General features: G+C 41.5%; 2 protein-coding genes across 2 annotated transcripts in view; one reads left to right on the plus strand and one right to left on the minus strand.

Moving 5' to 3' along the window:
- The window catches only part of LOC104951914 (protein Shroom4-like), a 21,515-nt gene extending 12,440 nt beyond the window's left edge, over nucleotides 1-9,075 (minus strand). Inside the window, exon 1 of the mRNA XM_010778650.1 lies at nucleotides 8,882-9,075. Coding sequence (XP_010776952.1) covers nucleotides 8,882-9,075 — 194 coding nt within the window. The remainder of the gene's footprint in view (nucleotides 1-8,881) is intronic.
- A 1,466-nt stretch (nucleotides 9,076-10,541) lies between these two features.
- Nucleotides 10,542-18,808, plus strand: part of il1rapl1a (interleukin 1 receptor accessory protein-like 1a) — a 13,796-nt gene continuing 5,529 nt past the window's right edge. The window contains exons 1-2 of the mRNA XM_010778651.1: nucleotides 10,542-10,705; nucleotides 14,733-14,878. Of these exons, the coding sequence (XP_010776953.1) occupies nucleotides 10,542-10,705; nucleotides 14,733-14,878 (310 nt within the window). The remainder of the gene's footprint in view (nucleotides 10,706-14,732; nucleotides 14,879-18,808) is intronic.

Consider the following 18,808-nt stretch of genomic DNA (forward strand, 5'->3'; position numbering starts at 1 on the left):
ATAATCGCGCCCGGCACAACACTACTGTACATGGATAGACTCACGGTACAGTCATGTTGAAGAGAATTGTCACCACCAGGACAACCTGACGAACAAGTAAAATCATATATTTGTCTGCCTGGCATGTGATTACCTGACGAGACATAATTCATCACATAATGGGGCAAAAATCTTTTCACATCACAACCAGTGTGGCAGCCAATCAGCACGGCCCAACAATCTGAGTTGATTACACAACCACAAGAGAACACTTTCAATCTCCAGTGGATCATCTGTATTATATTCAGCAACAAGCTTTAATAAAGAAAATCCTTATTGGACTAGAATTAAATTCAAAGCATGTGTGTCCTTTACATTTCCGCTAAGTGTGTGGATGGAAAACACGTAGTCTGGTTCCCTTGGTAATATCCATTGAGAAGATCCATTTCTGCGGAGATGGAAGCATGAAGGATTATCTTATTCGAGAGAGCGATCATTCACCATTACCACTAGTGTCAGTACCAATGTGCACCCATGAGCACCTCCTTTATATTATCCATTTCCTCATCTCTGTCATAACATACCCAGTGAGCATTCCAAAACGATCTAACACACATTTTATTCTCCATGGATAACTTTATCCATTTTCGCCACCATCAACACGATAGTTGAATTTAATTTCTGCAGAAATTGTTGATTCTCCACAGATCAAGAGTAAATCCAATCCACAACAGACGTCCACACCAGATCTAACCAATCAACTGCTAACTGACGCGCTGGGTTTTCCATCTACAAAGATTTCCTCTGCCAGCTACAGGCGGTATGCTATAGAAGACAATAAATACAACCAATATTGACAACATACTCCACAAATAGCGATAATTATCCATATCTCACAGTAGACAGCACACTCCTACCAACAGATCAAACATGCAACCTATACTCACGAAAAACCTGAAACTGACGAGTCACATACACATCGTCTACACTATATTAATAAGTAGCATATAGAATGTTGTACCGCATACATTCCAAGCTCAAATAGACATATGATACGACTCATATAAAAAATATGTGCAATGAGATAGACAGAGAAACTAATAAGATAAAATAACCAACAACCTCAGCTTTCTTGGATCACAGTTGAGATCTACCCAACTCACTCTGCCACATCATTAAAGACATCACACACACAGCAGCTCACAGACATGAACACCAATACCGAGATAATACAGTGTCGATCAACGGGTGACAGACATACAGCGAGCGTATAACAATCAGAGGGATGGACTCTATGCCCAGACCTTCGCCCTAGTCCTGCAAAATCGAAGACATAGAGAGACCTGTCACAATTAAACGTACCTCGTGTTATAAATAACATCACCTCTAACTACAATCCTCAAGCAAAGAGAGCGAGACCAGATTCGAGTTGCGTATCAAATACAAACTGTGAGTGCGTAGCAGATCCACCACGAAAGAAAAACTAAACATACTATATCTGTGCTTGTACGAGAGCAAAAATCGGCATTCAAAAAGACAACGAGACCATATATACTTCATTGACAGAATCTACAATTCTTCAAACATCACTCTGACTTATCAGAAAGCGGCCAGATGGCGCATACAAAAAAAAAATATGGAGGTTGCTGTGCACCACAGGAGTAAAGCATAAAATCTATCTGTGCTCCGAGCATGATGGCATGAGAAAGACAACTGGGTCTATGCCAGTGCAGTCTAGTCAGAACTAGATACTGAGACAGAAGACAAATGGTGTGTGTGGTAGTCGGTGTGTGGTGTGTGGTGTGTGTGTGTGTGTGTGTGTGTGTGTGCTGTTGGATGGTGTGTGATGTGTCGCTGTGTGTGAGTGTGTAAGTCAGTGTGCATAGTGTGTGTGTGGTGTCGTGTAACGCGAAGTAGACGTGTGCGCGATCGTATAATCGTAGTTTGTGTGCCGCATGGTACATTATACTGTTTGGATTTTTTTATTCATGCCTGTCTGTTCATTATCATCTGCCCATTCTCGATCTGCGTAATAACTGTCAACCACCATCCCTCACCTGAAGTGTGCAACTGATGCTACATGAATATGGACAGCACTGCACGAGTGGTTTCCTGAGCAAGAGGATCGTTTCCCTCTCTTCTGGCTTTGGAAAGTATTCCTCTGTCTGAGGGGCCATCTCCTGTGAAGCCTAATTATACCAAATACTGTGAAACTCAGCTAAACATGCACAAAGGGTTGAATGCAAATCAAAATGCATGACCTGCTGTAGCAACACATCATTTTTGAGTCTCTCTAAATGGGATACCATTCTATGTCTCATTCCCTCATTCATCTCATATAGAAAGACCAATGACTCCATTGTATTTATGTATTTTTTCAATAGTGGTGTTTTATATGGTTCAGCACGAATGTGAGTATATCCTTATGTGGGCATCAACCTGACAAAGTTCTGGCTCCATGCCAAAAGTAACACAATCTTCACCTGTGGAACCTCAAGAATTAACCCCATAGATCAAATCTTTATGCCCTTGATAAAAACACATTGTGCATTTCCTGCCCTGCCTAACTTACAGTGTGACTCCAGGGAGTCACGTGCCCCGAAAATCAAGTTACATACGATCCTGTAAATAGCGCAACTTTGGACGGGTGCAGCGTCCGATTTAGTTTACCCTTCTGGAAAAGAGCAGGGCTAAACTGTTGGAATAAAGTTATTTTTCCAAATTGATGAGGTTTAAATAGCCAGTACAAGATACATTTGCCTGGAAACAGACACATTTGTCGGATTCCAGGCAGCCAAAACAACAAATAGCTGATATAGAACTTTCCGTTGAAGCTGATTACTTCACTCGGTATTAAACAAATTGGACTATTCAATTCATTCTCCCCAAAAAGAAGAATGCGCTAATACATTTGAATCTGTTCTTGACACAAAAGGTGTATCGGACATGATTTGGTCAATTGTGTAAAGGTCCCATGTCATGGCCATTTCCACGATCATAATTCCATTGTTGAGGGTCTACAGAATAGATTTATATTGTACAATTTTCCAAAATCACTTTGGTTCCTCATACAGCATCTCTGTAAACTACGTGTACATTCACTGAATTTCACTCTCTGCCTTTAACGGCTCGTTGTAGCCTCCAGTAGCTCCAGCCCCCACGCTCCCTGTGAGCACAGTGTACTCTGATGTGGTCGGGACGTTGTGGAATCGCGCTAAGCTCCTTGAGGTGTTGTTTCCTTGTTTAGCGGATACACAGCGAAACAAAGCCCAAACTCCATCCTGAGCACACACAAATCACAGCCGAAGTAAAACAATAAGTGTGGCCTTGATAATTGAGTAAGAAAAAGGTTGATAAACGCTGTGAGAATGGGGTCGGCCAGAGAGAATTTCGCCGCGATTCCCAACTGTCGGTTATCAGCCTGCAGCCCAGGGGAGGAGAAATCAGCAAGAGCTGCTTGTACTGAGTGTGTGGTGTGAGGAAGCCCGTGATTGGTCAATTTTGGACCAATCAGCGGGGGCTTAACTTTATGACCAATTACGACGTAACGTAACGGCTCCACGGATTGGTCCATTTCGTTCCGGGTACGGTTGACATCATGCGTACCCGGAAGAATCAAATGGACAGTGACGTTTCACCAACGAGGCGTTTTGGGGAGGTATTTTCTGTGTTAGAGTTTTACTCGCTACAGGGTGTACTTTGAGGGTTTTGACTCTGCAGACCGTTTACAAGCATAAAAACCTTCATAACACACAAGGGGACGGGTAATAACCAGAAAAGCATGACATGGGACCTTTAAATAAACAACTATTAAAACCCATTGATAACCCATAGAATTTAAAAAGCATTAGGAGGTTCCAGACAAATTGTAATTTTGTACCCATTTGTCTTAAAATATGAAAACTCTTATTTCAGATTTTCTCAGAGGCCAATGAAAGAAGCCTACTCTGAGAAAGGTCTTAAGTGCAGAGGCTAGATTACAATGGTGATGGGAATTTGAGTTTCTATGCCATTTAGACTCCCCTGTGCATCCTACTTTTAAGATGTATCCTAACAAATGATCCTATCCTCCTCTCCAAGTATTCAGTATGTGGCTAATTCAGGACCCATTCAGTTGCACTCAGTGTGGAAGTTGGTAAAACTCCTGAAAGATGCTGGGCAGGAATAAGAGAAAGGGTGGATCTTAAGTCTAATTTCCATCAGGCGCCGTGACCAACTCTCAGCCGCCTGGAGGATGTCAATCACTCCGATTACATGGATTTGTTCCACACCCACGCATGCGTGAAGGCAGAAACAACACAAAGACGTGCACACACACAGAGACACACACTCATGGAAACACTTAATCACGCTCTTGTGCTGTGCAAGGCGCACATTCAGGCAGCGGGGGATCTTTTTCACACCACATCTTGCCAAGTCTTGAAATGGCACATTTATTTGTGAACTTCTAAAAATGACACGGTGATGGACTCGAATTTTTGGGTTTTGACCAAAAGAGTGGTCGCACATTATCCTCAGAGCGAGGGCCAAGGAGATACCTATCAATGTAAATGTAAAAATATATTGCTGGCAGTCTGTGAAATCATATTATGCCAAAGCTTGTTTTGCTAACAGTGTATTGAAGGCATGTTTTCCACATTTGTTTTCTTTCTATTGTTAATGAGGATGTCCAAATATATATTTGTAGCAAGGATTATCATGACAAAACCACCATGAGAATAGCAAAACAACTACATGTAGGTTGTACATTAATATATCCTTTGTATGTAAAACAACAAATACTATTTCATAAACTTTAACATGTATTCTTTGGTTGCAATCCTACAAATATATATATTTTTAAAAGGTGGCTCATTGTGATATGTTTCTCTCTAACAGTAACATATCGTCAGTGTTGGATTAAATCTCCCTAATAACGGCCCGTCCACACTACAGCTTCGACAGCTTCAAAAACGGTTTCCAACGCGTCTGCCCAATCACTTTGAATGGGGTGACGTCACGTTGCCTCGCTTTTCGCCGAACTGAATTGTGGGTAGCAGAGCGGAGCTTTCCTGGCGTTTCAGGCTGCAAAAGTTGAACAATGTTCAACTTTTGAAGCCGGAGACGCCGGAGTAGCCAGCGTCAGCCAATCAAATCCCGTTTATGCAAATCTGACAGTTCAAGCGCTAGCCAATCAAACCGCGTGCAAGCTGGGAGAGACAGACCGCAGTTCATTTCCTCATATTCCAAACGAGAAATTACGGTAGCAAATCACCCGGTTCTTTACGACCAGAACTATTTACTGGGATACAAACCGAAGGAACCAGGCATGGAGGGAGGTGGCAGAGACAGTGGGTGAAACTGGTAGGTTTTCGCCTGTTTGGGGAGTTTATATATATATATATTGCTCGCATAAAATCCCCGGGGTTTTTTGCTTTGTATGCCGGGGGCGGGACATTCATGTGATTGGTTGTTGGTCGCGGTGCTCGAATAAAATCCCCAAGCTTCAGACACGCCCAGCTCCAAGCTTTTTTTGAAGCTGTAGTGTGGACGGGCCGTAAATCACTCCAAATGCTTATCAGCTTTGAAAAGCCAAATAATTAGTAGTGTCATACAGTATGTACGCAGATTAAATGGTTGAATTACTTTTGGACGCAGCGAGTGTAGCATTTGCACTGGAAACATCACAGTGACTGTAAAGGGTGTTTTATAAACAGTTTGACATTTAGTTGTGTTGTTGTTTCATGGAGTATTGTGCTGACTACAGAAAGCGTTATTTGAGTTTTCACCTGGCCCTTTTTGGTGGATATAGGCTTGTCAAGAGGATGATGCGTTCAGAAAATAACTACTGCTTAGAAGAAAAAAGCCAAGAAACTCGTAATGTTCCCATTATTCTAGAGTAGCTAGCAAATTAAAGAATTTTACGATTACATTTTACGAAAACATTTAACTATTACTGCAGCCTCCAACATAAGTGATCCTAGCAGGGTGAAGCAAGCCTCACTCTTATGTGAAGATAGTGCTGGAGCACATCTTTCTCTTTAGGTTTTTGTTCTCTTAAAAGCCTCTCCGAAGCCCGGGGTCATAATTTAACTTTCTCTGGCTTTCCTCTACCTCCGTGATCCTCTTAAGTGAAACGTACTTTTTACTTTCTAAATTAATTGGTAAGCCCTTTAATCAACCAGGTTTTTAAAAGTTTAAGTGTTTCTTCTTTTATGGTGCCCAAGGTGGTCATGGATGGACCCTTTTATTCCTAGAAAATGCACACACACACACACACACACACACACACACACACACACTCATTAGCACTGATTGCAGCCTGGTCTGGGGTCTGTCTGTGCCCATACCCATTTAGAAACAATAACATCTTGGTAATAATTAACCCTCAAGATCAGTTAAAGTCAACACACACACCCTTCTTGTGATATACCAAGGGTTACAATCTGCTCAGGCATAATAATGGATCATAATAACGACCCTGCTGGTGGGTTTGACAGCAGGAGAGAACAGATTTAAAAAGCTGCTTCTCCTCCTCTTTAACTTGATAGTGTGCAAATGATTCACCTCATTGTTTCAGTCCTGGTTAATAGTCTTCCCACCATCTGCTCAAACTTCAAGCGGCTTGACATCCTAGTTGTTTGCTGGCTCAGAGGCTAATGACAGAGCCATGCCAGATATTAATCAGGGCTAATATGTGTCCTCTTTTTGTCAACAGCATTGCAAACACATTTTAACCTTTCCTCCTCGTCAACTTAAACTGGAGCTGTAGACGCATGATGTATATAATGTATAGCTATTAAATTAAAGAGGACATCATATGCTCATTTTCAGGTTCATATTCTGTGTCTCTATTGTGAAATGCTTCCACGCCTAAATGTTCAACAAGGTCTTTATTGTTCTCATACTGCCTGTGCTGCACTGTCTGAAACCAGAGCCCCGTCTGCTCTGATTGGTTATTCGGCCGGCTCTGTTGTGATTGGTCAACCGCTTAGAGATGTCCCGCCCCTTAGCCAATCACGTACAATGTGTTGGGGGGGGGATATAATAGGGCCTTTGTAAATTACCTCTGCGTTATCAAAATTGAATGTGTTTGGAGTAATAAAAAGAAAGGATGTTTATAGAGCTGTACGAAGGTTTAGTGTACAGTAGGCGGATGACGTGGTGACCATGGAAACCATGAATAATACAGCTAGCATTCAGACTTGCTGCATATTTTATTTTATTTCTGTTAAACCTGACAAAACATCTTGAATTACTTGGTCTTTGTTATGTGAACAGTGGAAAGGAATAATTTGGCCTCGGTTACTTGCAGTTTGGCAAAACAACTTTAAATCAAGGTTTATTTGTAGTTACTCTGGAGCCTTCTATAATGTAACAGTAACTTTCTCTATTAAAAACCCCTTGTCTACAGTATGTTGGTTGGAAATCTCTTCTCCTTAATTCTTCATCGCTTTATTCCAAGAATAGGCTTTCAATCTTAACATTTGAGCCAACGCTTAAGTCTGTAGAGGGCTTAGAGAAATAGATATGTAAACATCTGCAGATCAATGACAAGAGTAAACTCCATTTGATGATGAAGATTGTTTAATGTGAAAGAAGTCTCCAAAACGGCTACTAATGCACCTCTTTGTGTTAAAAATAATACTTGTAAATCTTATTAGATTATCTTTTCAGAGCTACAAATCTAAAATGACTTACACGGTAGTTGATAAACAGTGTTTGAGCCTCACCTGTGTGTAAAAATGGCCATTCTTGCATTGTAATGTGTTCGTTTTGTGCTTAAAATACGAAAATAAATAAATATGTCTGTGCCACTCTAGTTTAACTAATCCTGTTAGGGGAGAAACATTTTTTTTAAATGATGGCAACAGTCTTGCAACCAGCTTTCAGACTGAATCCGTGACCATGATGGTGATAATGCAGGTGAGTCAAGCCCACTGCTGTTTGTAGAAAAAGTAAGAAAAGTGGCTGTGAGTGAGTTTTGGGGAGTGCTGCACTTGGATTAGAATAAAACAGCATGAGTCCTTCAACAATTTCCTGTGATTCCCAGGGAGCTCAGCGGAGACTTCCTCTGCAGGCAGCGGCTCCCGACAGCATGACATTCTTCGTTTGCAATTGATCTGTGGGGTAAACTAACAGCATGATGGGATTTACAAACAGATACAAAAGGGAAATGCTGAATCAATCTCACACAAAGAGACATGCAGATGTACAATATGTATTTTGCACAGTATACTGTAGTTGTTTTTAATGTCCGCTACACATATGATTAAGTGTGACTTTGCAGTTGAATACCGCTGCCCCTTAACCTTTGTATGTGTGTAATCACGAGCAGGAGGTTATTATTTTGTAGGTACCGAGTGTAGCCTTTGTCGAGCGCGGCTGTGCACAAATACCAAGCAGAGAGTGGCTGTTGAACTTTGAAAATGTCAGCCACTGCTCTTGAAGACAGTGGCGTCGGTTCATTCTTGTGCGTCCTCCCATCCTCCTTTGCTGCACGCCTTAAAACTTTCCTTGTGCGGCGAGTGACCTACTGAAATCTTTTGAAGCCGTGGCATTGGGTTGTGGGAAGATGGAGCACAGAAGATACATGCCCTTAATTCAAACAAATACAAAAAAGAAGCGTGCCTGTTTTTGCTCTGAGACATATGTCCACTGGTCACAGCTAGAGCATCTGAGAGAAAGGAGTTCTGGGAGGTGAATAAGGCTCAATATCATCTTCAAAAGGAAATGTTCAATGCAATAGAACAGTCTTGCAATGAACACTTGTCATGACAATATTAGAGAGGATTTGACTCAAACATAGGTATATTTAGGGGCTGTAAATTGCCTTTTATCCCCTGCAGTAGACTGTGGGGAGCTGTCCATGGTGCTGTCACATGCTAAGAAGGATTAATGAATACATGCCCCATACCAGTACCGTTTACTTTGCACTCCTGCACATAAATCCTGCTGTGAAAGCATCTCCTTCACCTCCATCCCTGCCATGCCTTTGCTCCCGGTGTTTTCTCCAATCACATGCCTCGCAGCCAGACACAGCGTCAGCGCTCCCCAGAGGAGAGCGGCCTCCACCATGCAGTTTGCAGTACGTGCTGCATGATGAGCCTCCCTCATGTGTGCGTTGTTTACATGTTGATGTGCGGTGCCCTGAGAGGCAGCCGCATGTGATTGCTGCACCGCAGGCCTTCTGAGAATGCCACTTCAGAGGAATGCAAAGTAAACATATGTACGCCAACAGTGCTCTGTCTTTACGCTAAGCAGCCTAATAGAGAGTTTATGGACGCTGAAGGTCGTGTCTCTATGCAACCTGTAATCAGCTCCCATCAGTGTTACATACCACATTACCACCAGCTCATTCATTTCCTTTATAGAGGCCCTGTTGTGCTTTTCGGGGTTTGGCCTTTCTTGTTATATAGGTTTTTGTGTGCATGTCAATGGTCTGCAAAAGCTCAAATCCTAAAGTTTCCTCCAGTGGGAGTTTCTCTCCCCCCTGCCGGAAACACCTCCAGTGGACTACTTTGTTTACTTCTGTAACATAGTGACATCACTACGTAACACTTGTGCTTCTATTGCCTAGCGATCCAACACATTGTACAGTACACGATAGGTTAAGGGGCCAAACATCATAAAACTGTTTGTTGACGAATCACAAAAAAGCCGTCCAGCTAACCAATCAGAGCAGACTGGGCTCTGGTTTCAGACAGACAAAGACGTGCTGCAGCACAGGCAGTATGAGAAAAATAAAGAGCTTTTTGAACATTAAAGCATGGAGTCATGTCACAGTAGAGGCACAACATACAGATATGAACCTGAAAGCACAATATGTCTAAAAAAATACCACAAAAAGTCAAGAGAAACTTTTCTGGATTTAGGGCATAAGGTGTCTCTTCTTCCATCTGGATACTTGCCCTCCCTGTTGAACCCAACAGATAATCCATCAATTTACAGAAGAAGGCCCTGTGTTTTTTCCCAGTAACAATCACTTCCACATATCATCTCTCAGCAAACTGCAGTTGTTGACTCCTGACCTTTCTTCACACTCAGCAGCAGCTCTAAATAAAATAACATTATTCTCAGCCTCCTCTCACTTCTTTTTGCTTTCTTTCCTCTGATGCACACAGAGTGCATGGAGGGGGGGTTGGGAAGCTCTTGAGTGCCCTCGTGTGTTCATTAATGCTTACTTTCAGATTAGTATACCTTACTGTGTTTGTGTACTAGTGACGTGAGCAAATCAAAACATTTCAAGTTGTTCTTGACTTGTTGAATACAAGACTTCCTGTTTTAATCACAGCTGTCACAGTCCCCATGGTTTTTGCAAGGGTGTGTGTGTGTGTGTGTGTGTGTGTGTGTGTGTGTGTGTGTGTGTGTGTGTGTGTGTGTGTGTGTGTGTGTGTGTGTGTGTGTGTGTGTGTTCAAAAAAATGTGATTGATACCCACATTACAAAGGATCGTGAATGCCACATTTCACCAACAGAATGTCTCTGTTGATGTCTCTCGCTTTGAAGGTGCAGATATGATATGGTTCAATCTTTTTCGGTCCGTGCGCATGAAACACACACCTTTTTAAAAAGCTATCAAGCATGACAGCCTATCATCTCCTTGTCTTCGCAGGAAATGCTCTGAACCTGACCTGCCGGGCGTTTTTCGGCTACAGCGGGGACGTCAGCACGCTCATCTACTGGATGAAGGGAGAGAAGTTTATAGAAGACTTGGACGAAGAGAGGATCCAGGAAAGCGACAGCAAGTAAGCTGGAATTGATTTCACATGACATGACGCTAACGAGGAATTAATAGCAGATGTAGAGACGTTCACTGGCAAATATTAAAACAGGATACCAATGGTTTTGCATGTTTTAGTCCATTAACTCCAAATTGCGTACACTAAACCAACCATTTTCCAGAGATTGATGTGCTGCCTACTAAGCACCCGCTGGCTTCCATTTGTTTAGCTGTTGTACAATCGTGCAGGTACTTAAAGCTTGTTTGAATTATTATTATTCCTTCATTTCTGACACTTTTTATTATATTTGTTTAAATGATTTTGTCGTGGAAATGCAATAGCAAGCAATTGAAAACAGGATAACTTATAATATGCCATATTGTGCTCAGTAACAATGGAACTGCTTACATCATGCACAAAGCAGGTTTATACATATTATTATACATCACAACATGCGTGTGAATGCGGAGGGAACACACATCCCTGACATGGGAAACTCATATTTCAGCAACAGAAGTAATACTATTTATTAAGTGCTGTTTAAAGTGCTTTTATCTCAAACATTTCCGTGACACAAAACAATGAATGGTTATCATTACAACATACTTCAGTATTGGTACCAAGGCTATTGTACTGCAGTTTAATATTGATTATGTGTCCCATGCCTCAATGCATTTACCAGCTATGCTGTCTAAATTCAAGCCACGAGACCAAAGAAAACCTGCTAACCTGTACATTGAGAAAAGAAAACCTTTCTTTTTTCTTTCATTATAAAGTGTATTGTTCTGCAGCTGACTCGATTCAGGGTCGTTTGAGCGTCCTTCTGGGCGAAAACAAAGAGACCAGTCCTTGTGTGCAGCTGCATCACAAGTTCTGACAGTAATATGACAATGCATGCAGGTGGTGAATTGTGTGTTATGATGGATTATTTAACGCACGCTAGTTTCAAGTCCCTGCTGAATGGTAGCGGATATAGTTCTTAGTCATTTGAAGTTATTGGCTTTATTTGATTTATTTTCTGTCATAGCTGATTGTGTGGCTCGATTTTCCCAAAAATTCATATTTTATTATCAATTTTTTAAAATGTTTTATATTGTATTCAATTGTTAGTTAAATCAATAATACATCTTATTAAATATTTAAAAACATAAACATTTAATAAAGAAAGTCATCAATATGACATTCAGTTAGACATTGTCTTGCCAGTTTTGAAGCTGCTTGTCTCCCAGTATTGCAGAGTTAACTTTCCACTAAAAAAGAGAAGGACATCTGGACTTGTTACAGTCAATCTGGGAAGTATCCATGTCAATTATATTGTATATTTCTCAAATTTAAGTTGAACCAATTGTCCAATAATTAATTTCCATGGCAAGATTGTTTAACTTAAAGCTGTTGTTATCCGCTGCAGAACAGGATGCACCCTCGCTTTTTTCTACTCACCACAATATTGTACAAGTCCAGCTTGTGTGCAGTGTTTTCTAACATTTTGAAAGGATTAATGCGCTAAATGTTAAGCTCGTCTTAAAAGAGCAGCTTCTCTAACGTGCCCTCTCTTGCTGTCTCCTTTAGATGTAACATTGTAAACTGTGCCCAGCAAGCCTCACTTTCACAGCCAAGACGTTTAAAACAAGCCCATTTCCATGTTTCTGCCTCCTAGTGGTGTAACACATTTAAACAAGTCCATTCCCCGGTCCATGTGCGTGTTTCCCATTAGGGCTGTTTGGAAAGGCTGCAGCTCTGGGGAGACAGCCCTGTCAGATGGTTAACAACCGCCATTTTTCACAGCGCCGCCACTGTCGCTATCTCCCTCGCTGCACCCACCTATAGCGGCATGCAGATGGGCCACAGGGAGTAGGAGGGGAGCGGAGGGAGAGCAGACGGGATAGAATTGGATATAGTAAGAAATATGGTTGAAGTCACTTAGGAGGAAAGTGAAGAAGACACATCTGTGATAGTGAGTTTGCTTATGCATTAATATAAGAATGCAACAGAAAGGAGTGCAGCTCTCCTGTCCTCTTGCCTCTGTCTGCCTCCATTACTACCTGACAACAGGATTCCCCCACTCACCAGCCGAGGGGTTATCTCTCAATAATTCATACCGATATTTCATGCAGCGGATCAATATTGTATTTGATCATCCGCTCTCTGTTGCTGATGCTGCCACCCTAAGCTTCTTCACATACAGCCGGTGCAATGGGGTTTTATTTCCACAAAGACAGCCAGACATATGGAGCAGGAACAGACAGGCGAGAAAGGGTAAGGAGAAACTAAGCATGAACAAATGTGTGCTACCCTGCAGTGTCTCTTTTAAATGCTACAGTAGGCATGAGACCTCTCTCCTTCACACACTTTTAGCTATATTACTAATGCATCAGCAGCCAAACTCAAGCTCACAGACGAGCATCCATACCTTGGGTTCAGAGTCTCTGCATGCATTTATTAACCCAACCCTGAGCATATTGATTCAGTGGAGTTCATCGCAATGGTAGCCCTAACCCATAAATTCTCATTTGTGCCACCGGGACAGGGCTATTGTTGTTATCATAGCACGGATGACTGGGCATTAGCATAGCATGCAGAGATGAATACATTAGCAAAACAAATCTGGCTCAGCAAAATAAAAAAAAGGGGGTGGTCAATATGTTATTGACCCGATTCAGTTGTTGTTTTGCAGGTGTGCGTTCAGTTTACTGTGCACAAGGATTAAATAAGTTGCAAAGACTGAGGTTCTGCTCATGAGGAAGGGAGAGAAAATATTGAGAAGAATAAAATGCCCGCAGCGGTTCGACTAACTCCATATCGATAAACTCAATCACCCTGAAGAAAGTATTTTGTTTTACAAAGAATTGCATGGATGGAACATCTCGCGGCGATACACAGCATCAGATTCCCTCTTCAGCCCAACTGTGTGTGTTATGCTCCCATATGTGTCTGTGCTTCACCTGGACCTAGTTATCCACCTCCTCTAACTTTAGCCCCTCGTTCTGAGGCTCAGGTGTGAACAGCCGTGGTCATTATCCATCAGGTTGTATGGCAGAGAGTTGCGTTGCCTCATCCAGTGGGATAATGTGAAACTGGAGGCTTCAAAGTACCCACCACTCCCTGGAGAGACATGAATTATTCCCGTGCCTACATCCCCCCGCCAACCAACCCCATTGCACAACAAACTCAGCTGAAACTACAAATATATCATCAGCCTCTCCACGCAAAGCCCAGGATACACTTTCAATTACTGATGCCAAATCTTCCCAACAAGCTGTCCGTATGTGCGGTTTATCGACTCGAAGGCGAGAGAAGCTTGAGAGTCATTAAACCCCTACACACTCAAACACACACTTTTCTCATCCCACTCCTGCTTCTAATCGCAGCCGTTATTAAAATGCCATAGATGATACCTGCACTCACACGAATACAAACAGTGGAGATCTTTTGTTTCCTCCAAAGTGTAATTTGTGCTGAGGGTGCTGCAGAAGTGGGCTAAGTAGTGCGTCTAAGGTATGAGGAAGCATTATCTCCCAATTCTCTCCTCCATCAGGCTCAACCAGCCCAACGGGGGGGGGGGGGGGGGGACACTCATTTACTTTATGGAATATTACTTTCTCTCCTTCTCGCCGTTACCATGGCAGCCGCTATAAAAAGATTTTCTTCTGATCGCCATTATTTGATTTCAACCCTCCCGCATTCTCCGTTGGAAGAGCCCTTATTGATTTTCATTTCTCATATGTTATGAGTGCAGAGAGAAGAAATGAACATACCTTGAAGTGCTTACTGTAAGGGGGGGGGGGTTCATGGAGATACAGAAATGTGCTGCTTATTGCCGTTTTATGGCTCGACCATCACGGCTGAATATGTTCTGTGATTGCTGCTCTGGTTCTCTACTCTTCAGGCCCCGTCACACACATACTGTTGAGATTTTCACACTCGCACTGATTATATGTTCTTGTATATTCAGAGAACATTGTCTCAACAGCCACTTCTCGTCTCCTGTTTCCCAACATAGTCCTTCAGAGAAGCGTTGCTGCCTTGTAAGTGTTGATGGTTTATCTTGCAGGGTTGTCAAGGAGCATCTTGGTGAGCAGGAAGTGTCCATATCCTTGACTATTGACTCATTGGAGGAGGAGGACCTGGGAAATTATTCCTGTTTTGTGGAGAATGGTAACGGCCGTCGCCAAGCTACCATACAGCTCTTCAGACGAGGTAAGGGCAGTGAGGAGCTTTAACCCCCTAACACCATATGTACACATTCATTTCCCTGTGAGTGGCTTAAAGGTTTAAAAACTCATCTTGTTCCTTCACTGTCTGACACTATCATAGATATTCTGTATCAGCTCGTTCCAACTCTTCATTAAAGCTTTATGATGAGTGAAGTATGCAAAGCCTGCCAGCAACATTTCATCAAAATGGGAATATTCTAGTCTTATGAATATATTTGTTCCACATATACCCAAATATCAGCCTGATATATTTGGTAGCTCTAGCATACCCACTAAGAAGCAGTTGAAACTGTATTAATCCCCAAGGGGAAATTCAACTTTTCACTTCTTTCACTTTCTAAAAAAACACATGCATAGGAAAACAGATATGCACAAACACATGCATTTAATGGAGGAGTGTCAGTGCATAGAGGCATGGTTTTCAACTGGCAACCCTTCAGTTCCTAAGCCAAGTCCCTACAGACTGATCTACTTATCTTACAAAAGACTGTGAACAAATGTTGGCTGATTAGCAGTTGCTGCTTAATTTGTCAAGGTTGGGGAAAAATAGGACCCAAATGCAGATTGATGAGGAAGCAGGTTTCAAAAGGAAACAAAAGGCGAGCTTTATTCAACAAAATCTGAACAAAAACAAGAATCCAAGAACAGGTACGAGGTAGCATCCAAACAAAGGTGACCAACACGAAGGGGGACATGAACGACAAATAATGGACCAACACTGAACACAGGAAGAGACAAGACTAAATACAGGGAGGGGTAATCACGAGACGAGAAACAGCCGGGCAGGGGAGGAGAAACACAAGGGCAACAGGTGAACACAATCAGACAACTAGACACACCATGGTTGCGTTCGGATAGTTTAAAAATCAGCTACTAAGTTCTAACCCTATCTCCTATTCCTTGACCTCTGAGTGAAACGTCACAGGGTTAAGGGATAGTGGATAGGAGAATTCAAAAGGATTTAGGAGACGAGACGCCGGTTACTTTAGAGAATCGCGACTGGCATCTTTCACTAAATCGAACGTTGTTTATGGTGCGCGCACGCCGGACGTCAATTTTGGGCGTCCNGACTTTTTACAGTGAAGCTTCAATAAAGAAATCATGTTGCTTTAACAGGTACAAGTTAAATATACTGAGCATATTAAAAGCCTAAAATGAACATAAAAAAGTCATGTTGGTTAAACATAGGGTAAATGAATATATATTAAAGGAAATATTCAAATGAACATAACAATTTCATGTTTCTTTGACATAACATATTTGTGTGTCTTTAACATAATGGAATAGTTTTGAGTACACATGTTTTTAATGTGTGCAACCCGTTTCCATATTAAAATCATGTTAATCCAACGGCCTTTTTTTTTCAGTGTACACAACATTTATTGCACAACTGTCAGTGGGAGAGCGATCCCTCCTCTGTTGCTCTCCCCAAGGTTTATTCCATATTCTGCCCATCATTTTGGTTGTTTCTATGTGGAGTTTTTCCCTTCTGCTGTGAGGGTCTAAGGACAGAACGTGTACAGTCTGCATATATCCCCCTTCTGAGACACATGTGAAATTTGCTAAATTTTGTAAATATAGTTTGAATTAAATGTGACTGTATATTATAAAGATAAATACAATCATAATCATTTCCCTTGATGTTGCTGGTGTTTACTTTTGGTGAGGATATGTATAGCCTGTCGTTTTGACAAATACATATCTTGACGTATCTATTTCCAATCCAATCCAACTTTATTTATAAAGCACTTTAAAACCAAAGTGCTGTACAGAGAGATACATACAATATAAAATCACACAGCTCAGCTCACAAAACATAAAAATAAGTATCATGTTATACTTATTTATCAAAAATAATCTATTTTGAATAAGTATTTCGATCTTTCTGTGTGTACAAACATATTTTGAGATTGAGAATAAAGTTGACTTTGACTTTGACTTTGAAGGAGCTATCTGGATACATTTTCCAATATAATATATAACTTTTTTTTTATATCACAAGTTCCCAAAAAATATTTGAAACAAACACTATAAGCCTACATTTTTTTATTTTAGGCTACTTGGTTAGTTTTTCCATTGATGTTGATGTTTTAACCATTGTGTCAGCACATATACATGGTTTAATAATTGAATTACATATTTATCTTTTTTACAAAATAGGTACTGTATAATTCGATGAGTTGTAGGCTATGTTTAATATCAGCATAATTTAGAGTAAAGTCGTTTTATTGTAAGTGTGAGCTTACTGAAATGGCTAAAACCTAAAATAAAGGAACATGTTGCACATAATATCGTTTTGCTTTTTGACTTGAATTATGTAACAGGAAACAGGTGACATTTTTGCTTAAAAGTTCAAAAAGAAACTAAGGTAATGTTGTTAGTTAACGAAAGCCTAAACTTAGCATAACATTGACAAGACATTTAGCTAACCCAATGTCTAATTTAAATCACATTCTGATGTAATATTTTGCAATATAAAATAAATATAAACCAATAAATGTTAACTAACGCTCCATGTGGAAGAAATGCCCGTGTTTTTTTTTCATATAGTGCACCAAAATTAAATACAGTAGGCTAATACAGTCAATCATCACATTCACCGATTTAGAACAACGTAATGTGCGCACTTGTGTTACTGTAACCACGTGACTGCTGGTATGAAACACACACCTTTGTTTCAGGACACCACAAAGAGCATTTCCACTTTCCAGCATCACATTCACGGCTGCATACCATCAATACCTCTGCTGCCTGAATGACTGGTGACAGCAGTCAGCAGGTGAACAGGTGACATGCTCGCTCACTTCCAGCGTTTTCATGGCTCGTTCTGCGCCTCTATGGCACGTTTGTCATTCGTGATCGCGGTTTATTGTGGACTGTTCAGGAATATAACGAGTGGGCCATTATTGTGAGTGTTTGAGAGGTTTATGGTGTGTCATTATCCCGCTACGGGGTCTTACTTGGATTTGGAAAGCGACTTTAAGCACAAGATCTCCTCAATCCAAGATTTGGAAGTGATTACTGCACGGTGGGATGGCGGAGGAAACCTTCAACGAATCATTTCCAGATCTGAAGGAAGTGGAAAATAAAGTTGGCAGGAAGACACCGGAAAGTCTTCTAATTTGGATGAGGGATGCTGCGGACGGCGAAAATGGATGGAGGTCTGATGTGGTGGACATGGGAGATCGCAGCTCCGATAGTTTTTCTGACAAAATAAGCAATTTAAAACAAGAGATGGTGAGTATTATCACCCTAAATATATAGATATAGGCACTACATTTTTCTACATCTGCTGTTTAGTGCACAACATGTTTCTGCCATAGCCTAGATACTTTATATTCTAATTACTTGTTTTTCTCTAGACTGAAGAAATGTCAAAGTCACAGGGTACCTTGTGCCGCTTCACCTGCTTCTTTCGATTCCTAATGACAGACTGAATCACCTGTCTCTCCACCACACCCCTCACCTGGCCTCTCTGTTTCTCTTCCACTCCAATCACTTCTGGATACGTCCTCTGGTCATACTCTGGAAGCCTTGCACATCATCTTTGTTCCTCCCTCATTTTCCTAAGGTTTTTTGCTCTTTCTTCTGCCTCATGTGTTGTGGCTATGGCAGCAGTGGCGGTTTTACGGGGTGGCACGGGGTGGCAGCTGCCAACTCAGAAAAATGCCTTGCCACCCCAGCTGCCACCCCAGTTGGCAGCTTTGTTTTGAAAGAAAAGTTGTGGCTCATCGGACATTTATGAGAGAAAATCTCTAATGTCCGAGTGCAAGTGAATGCAGCACAAGACGCGAGCCTTGTAACCCCCCTGGCGCGAGCTTGGAAATATGATTGGCGGCGATTTCATTTGAACGGGAGGACAGCGCAAAACGAGAAGCATTTCGGATACAAGTAGACAGAAGGAATGAGGTAT

This window comes from Notothenia coriiceps, unplaced genomic scaffold, assembly GCF_000735185.1.
Source record: "Notothenia coriiceps isolate Sejong01 unplaced genomic scaffold, NC01 NC01_scaffold00019351, whole genome shotgun sequence".
Taxonomy (NCBI): domain Eukaryota; kingdom Metazoa; phylum Chordata; class Actinopteri; order Perciformes; family Nototheniidae; genus Notothenia; species Notothenia coriiceps.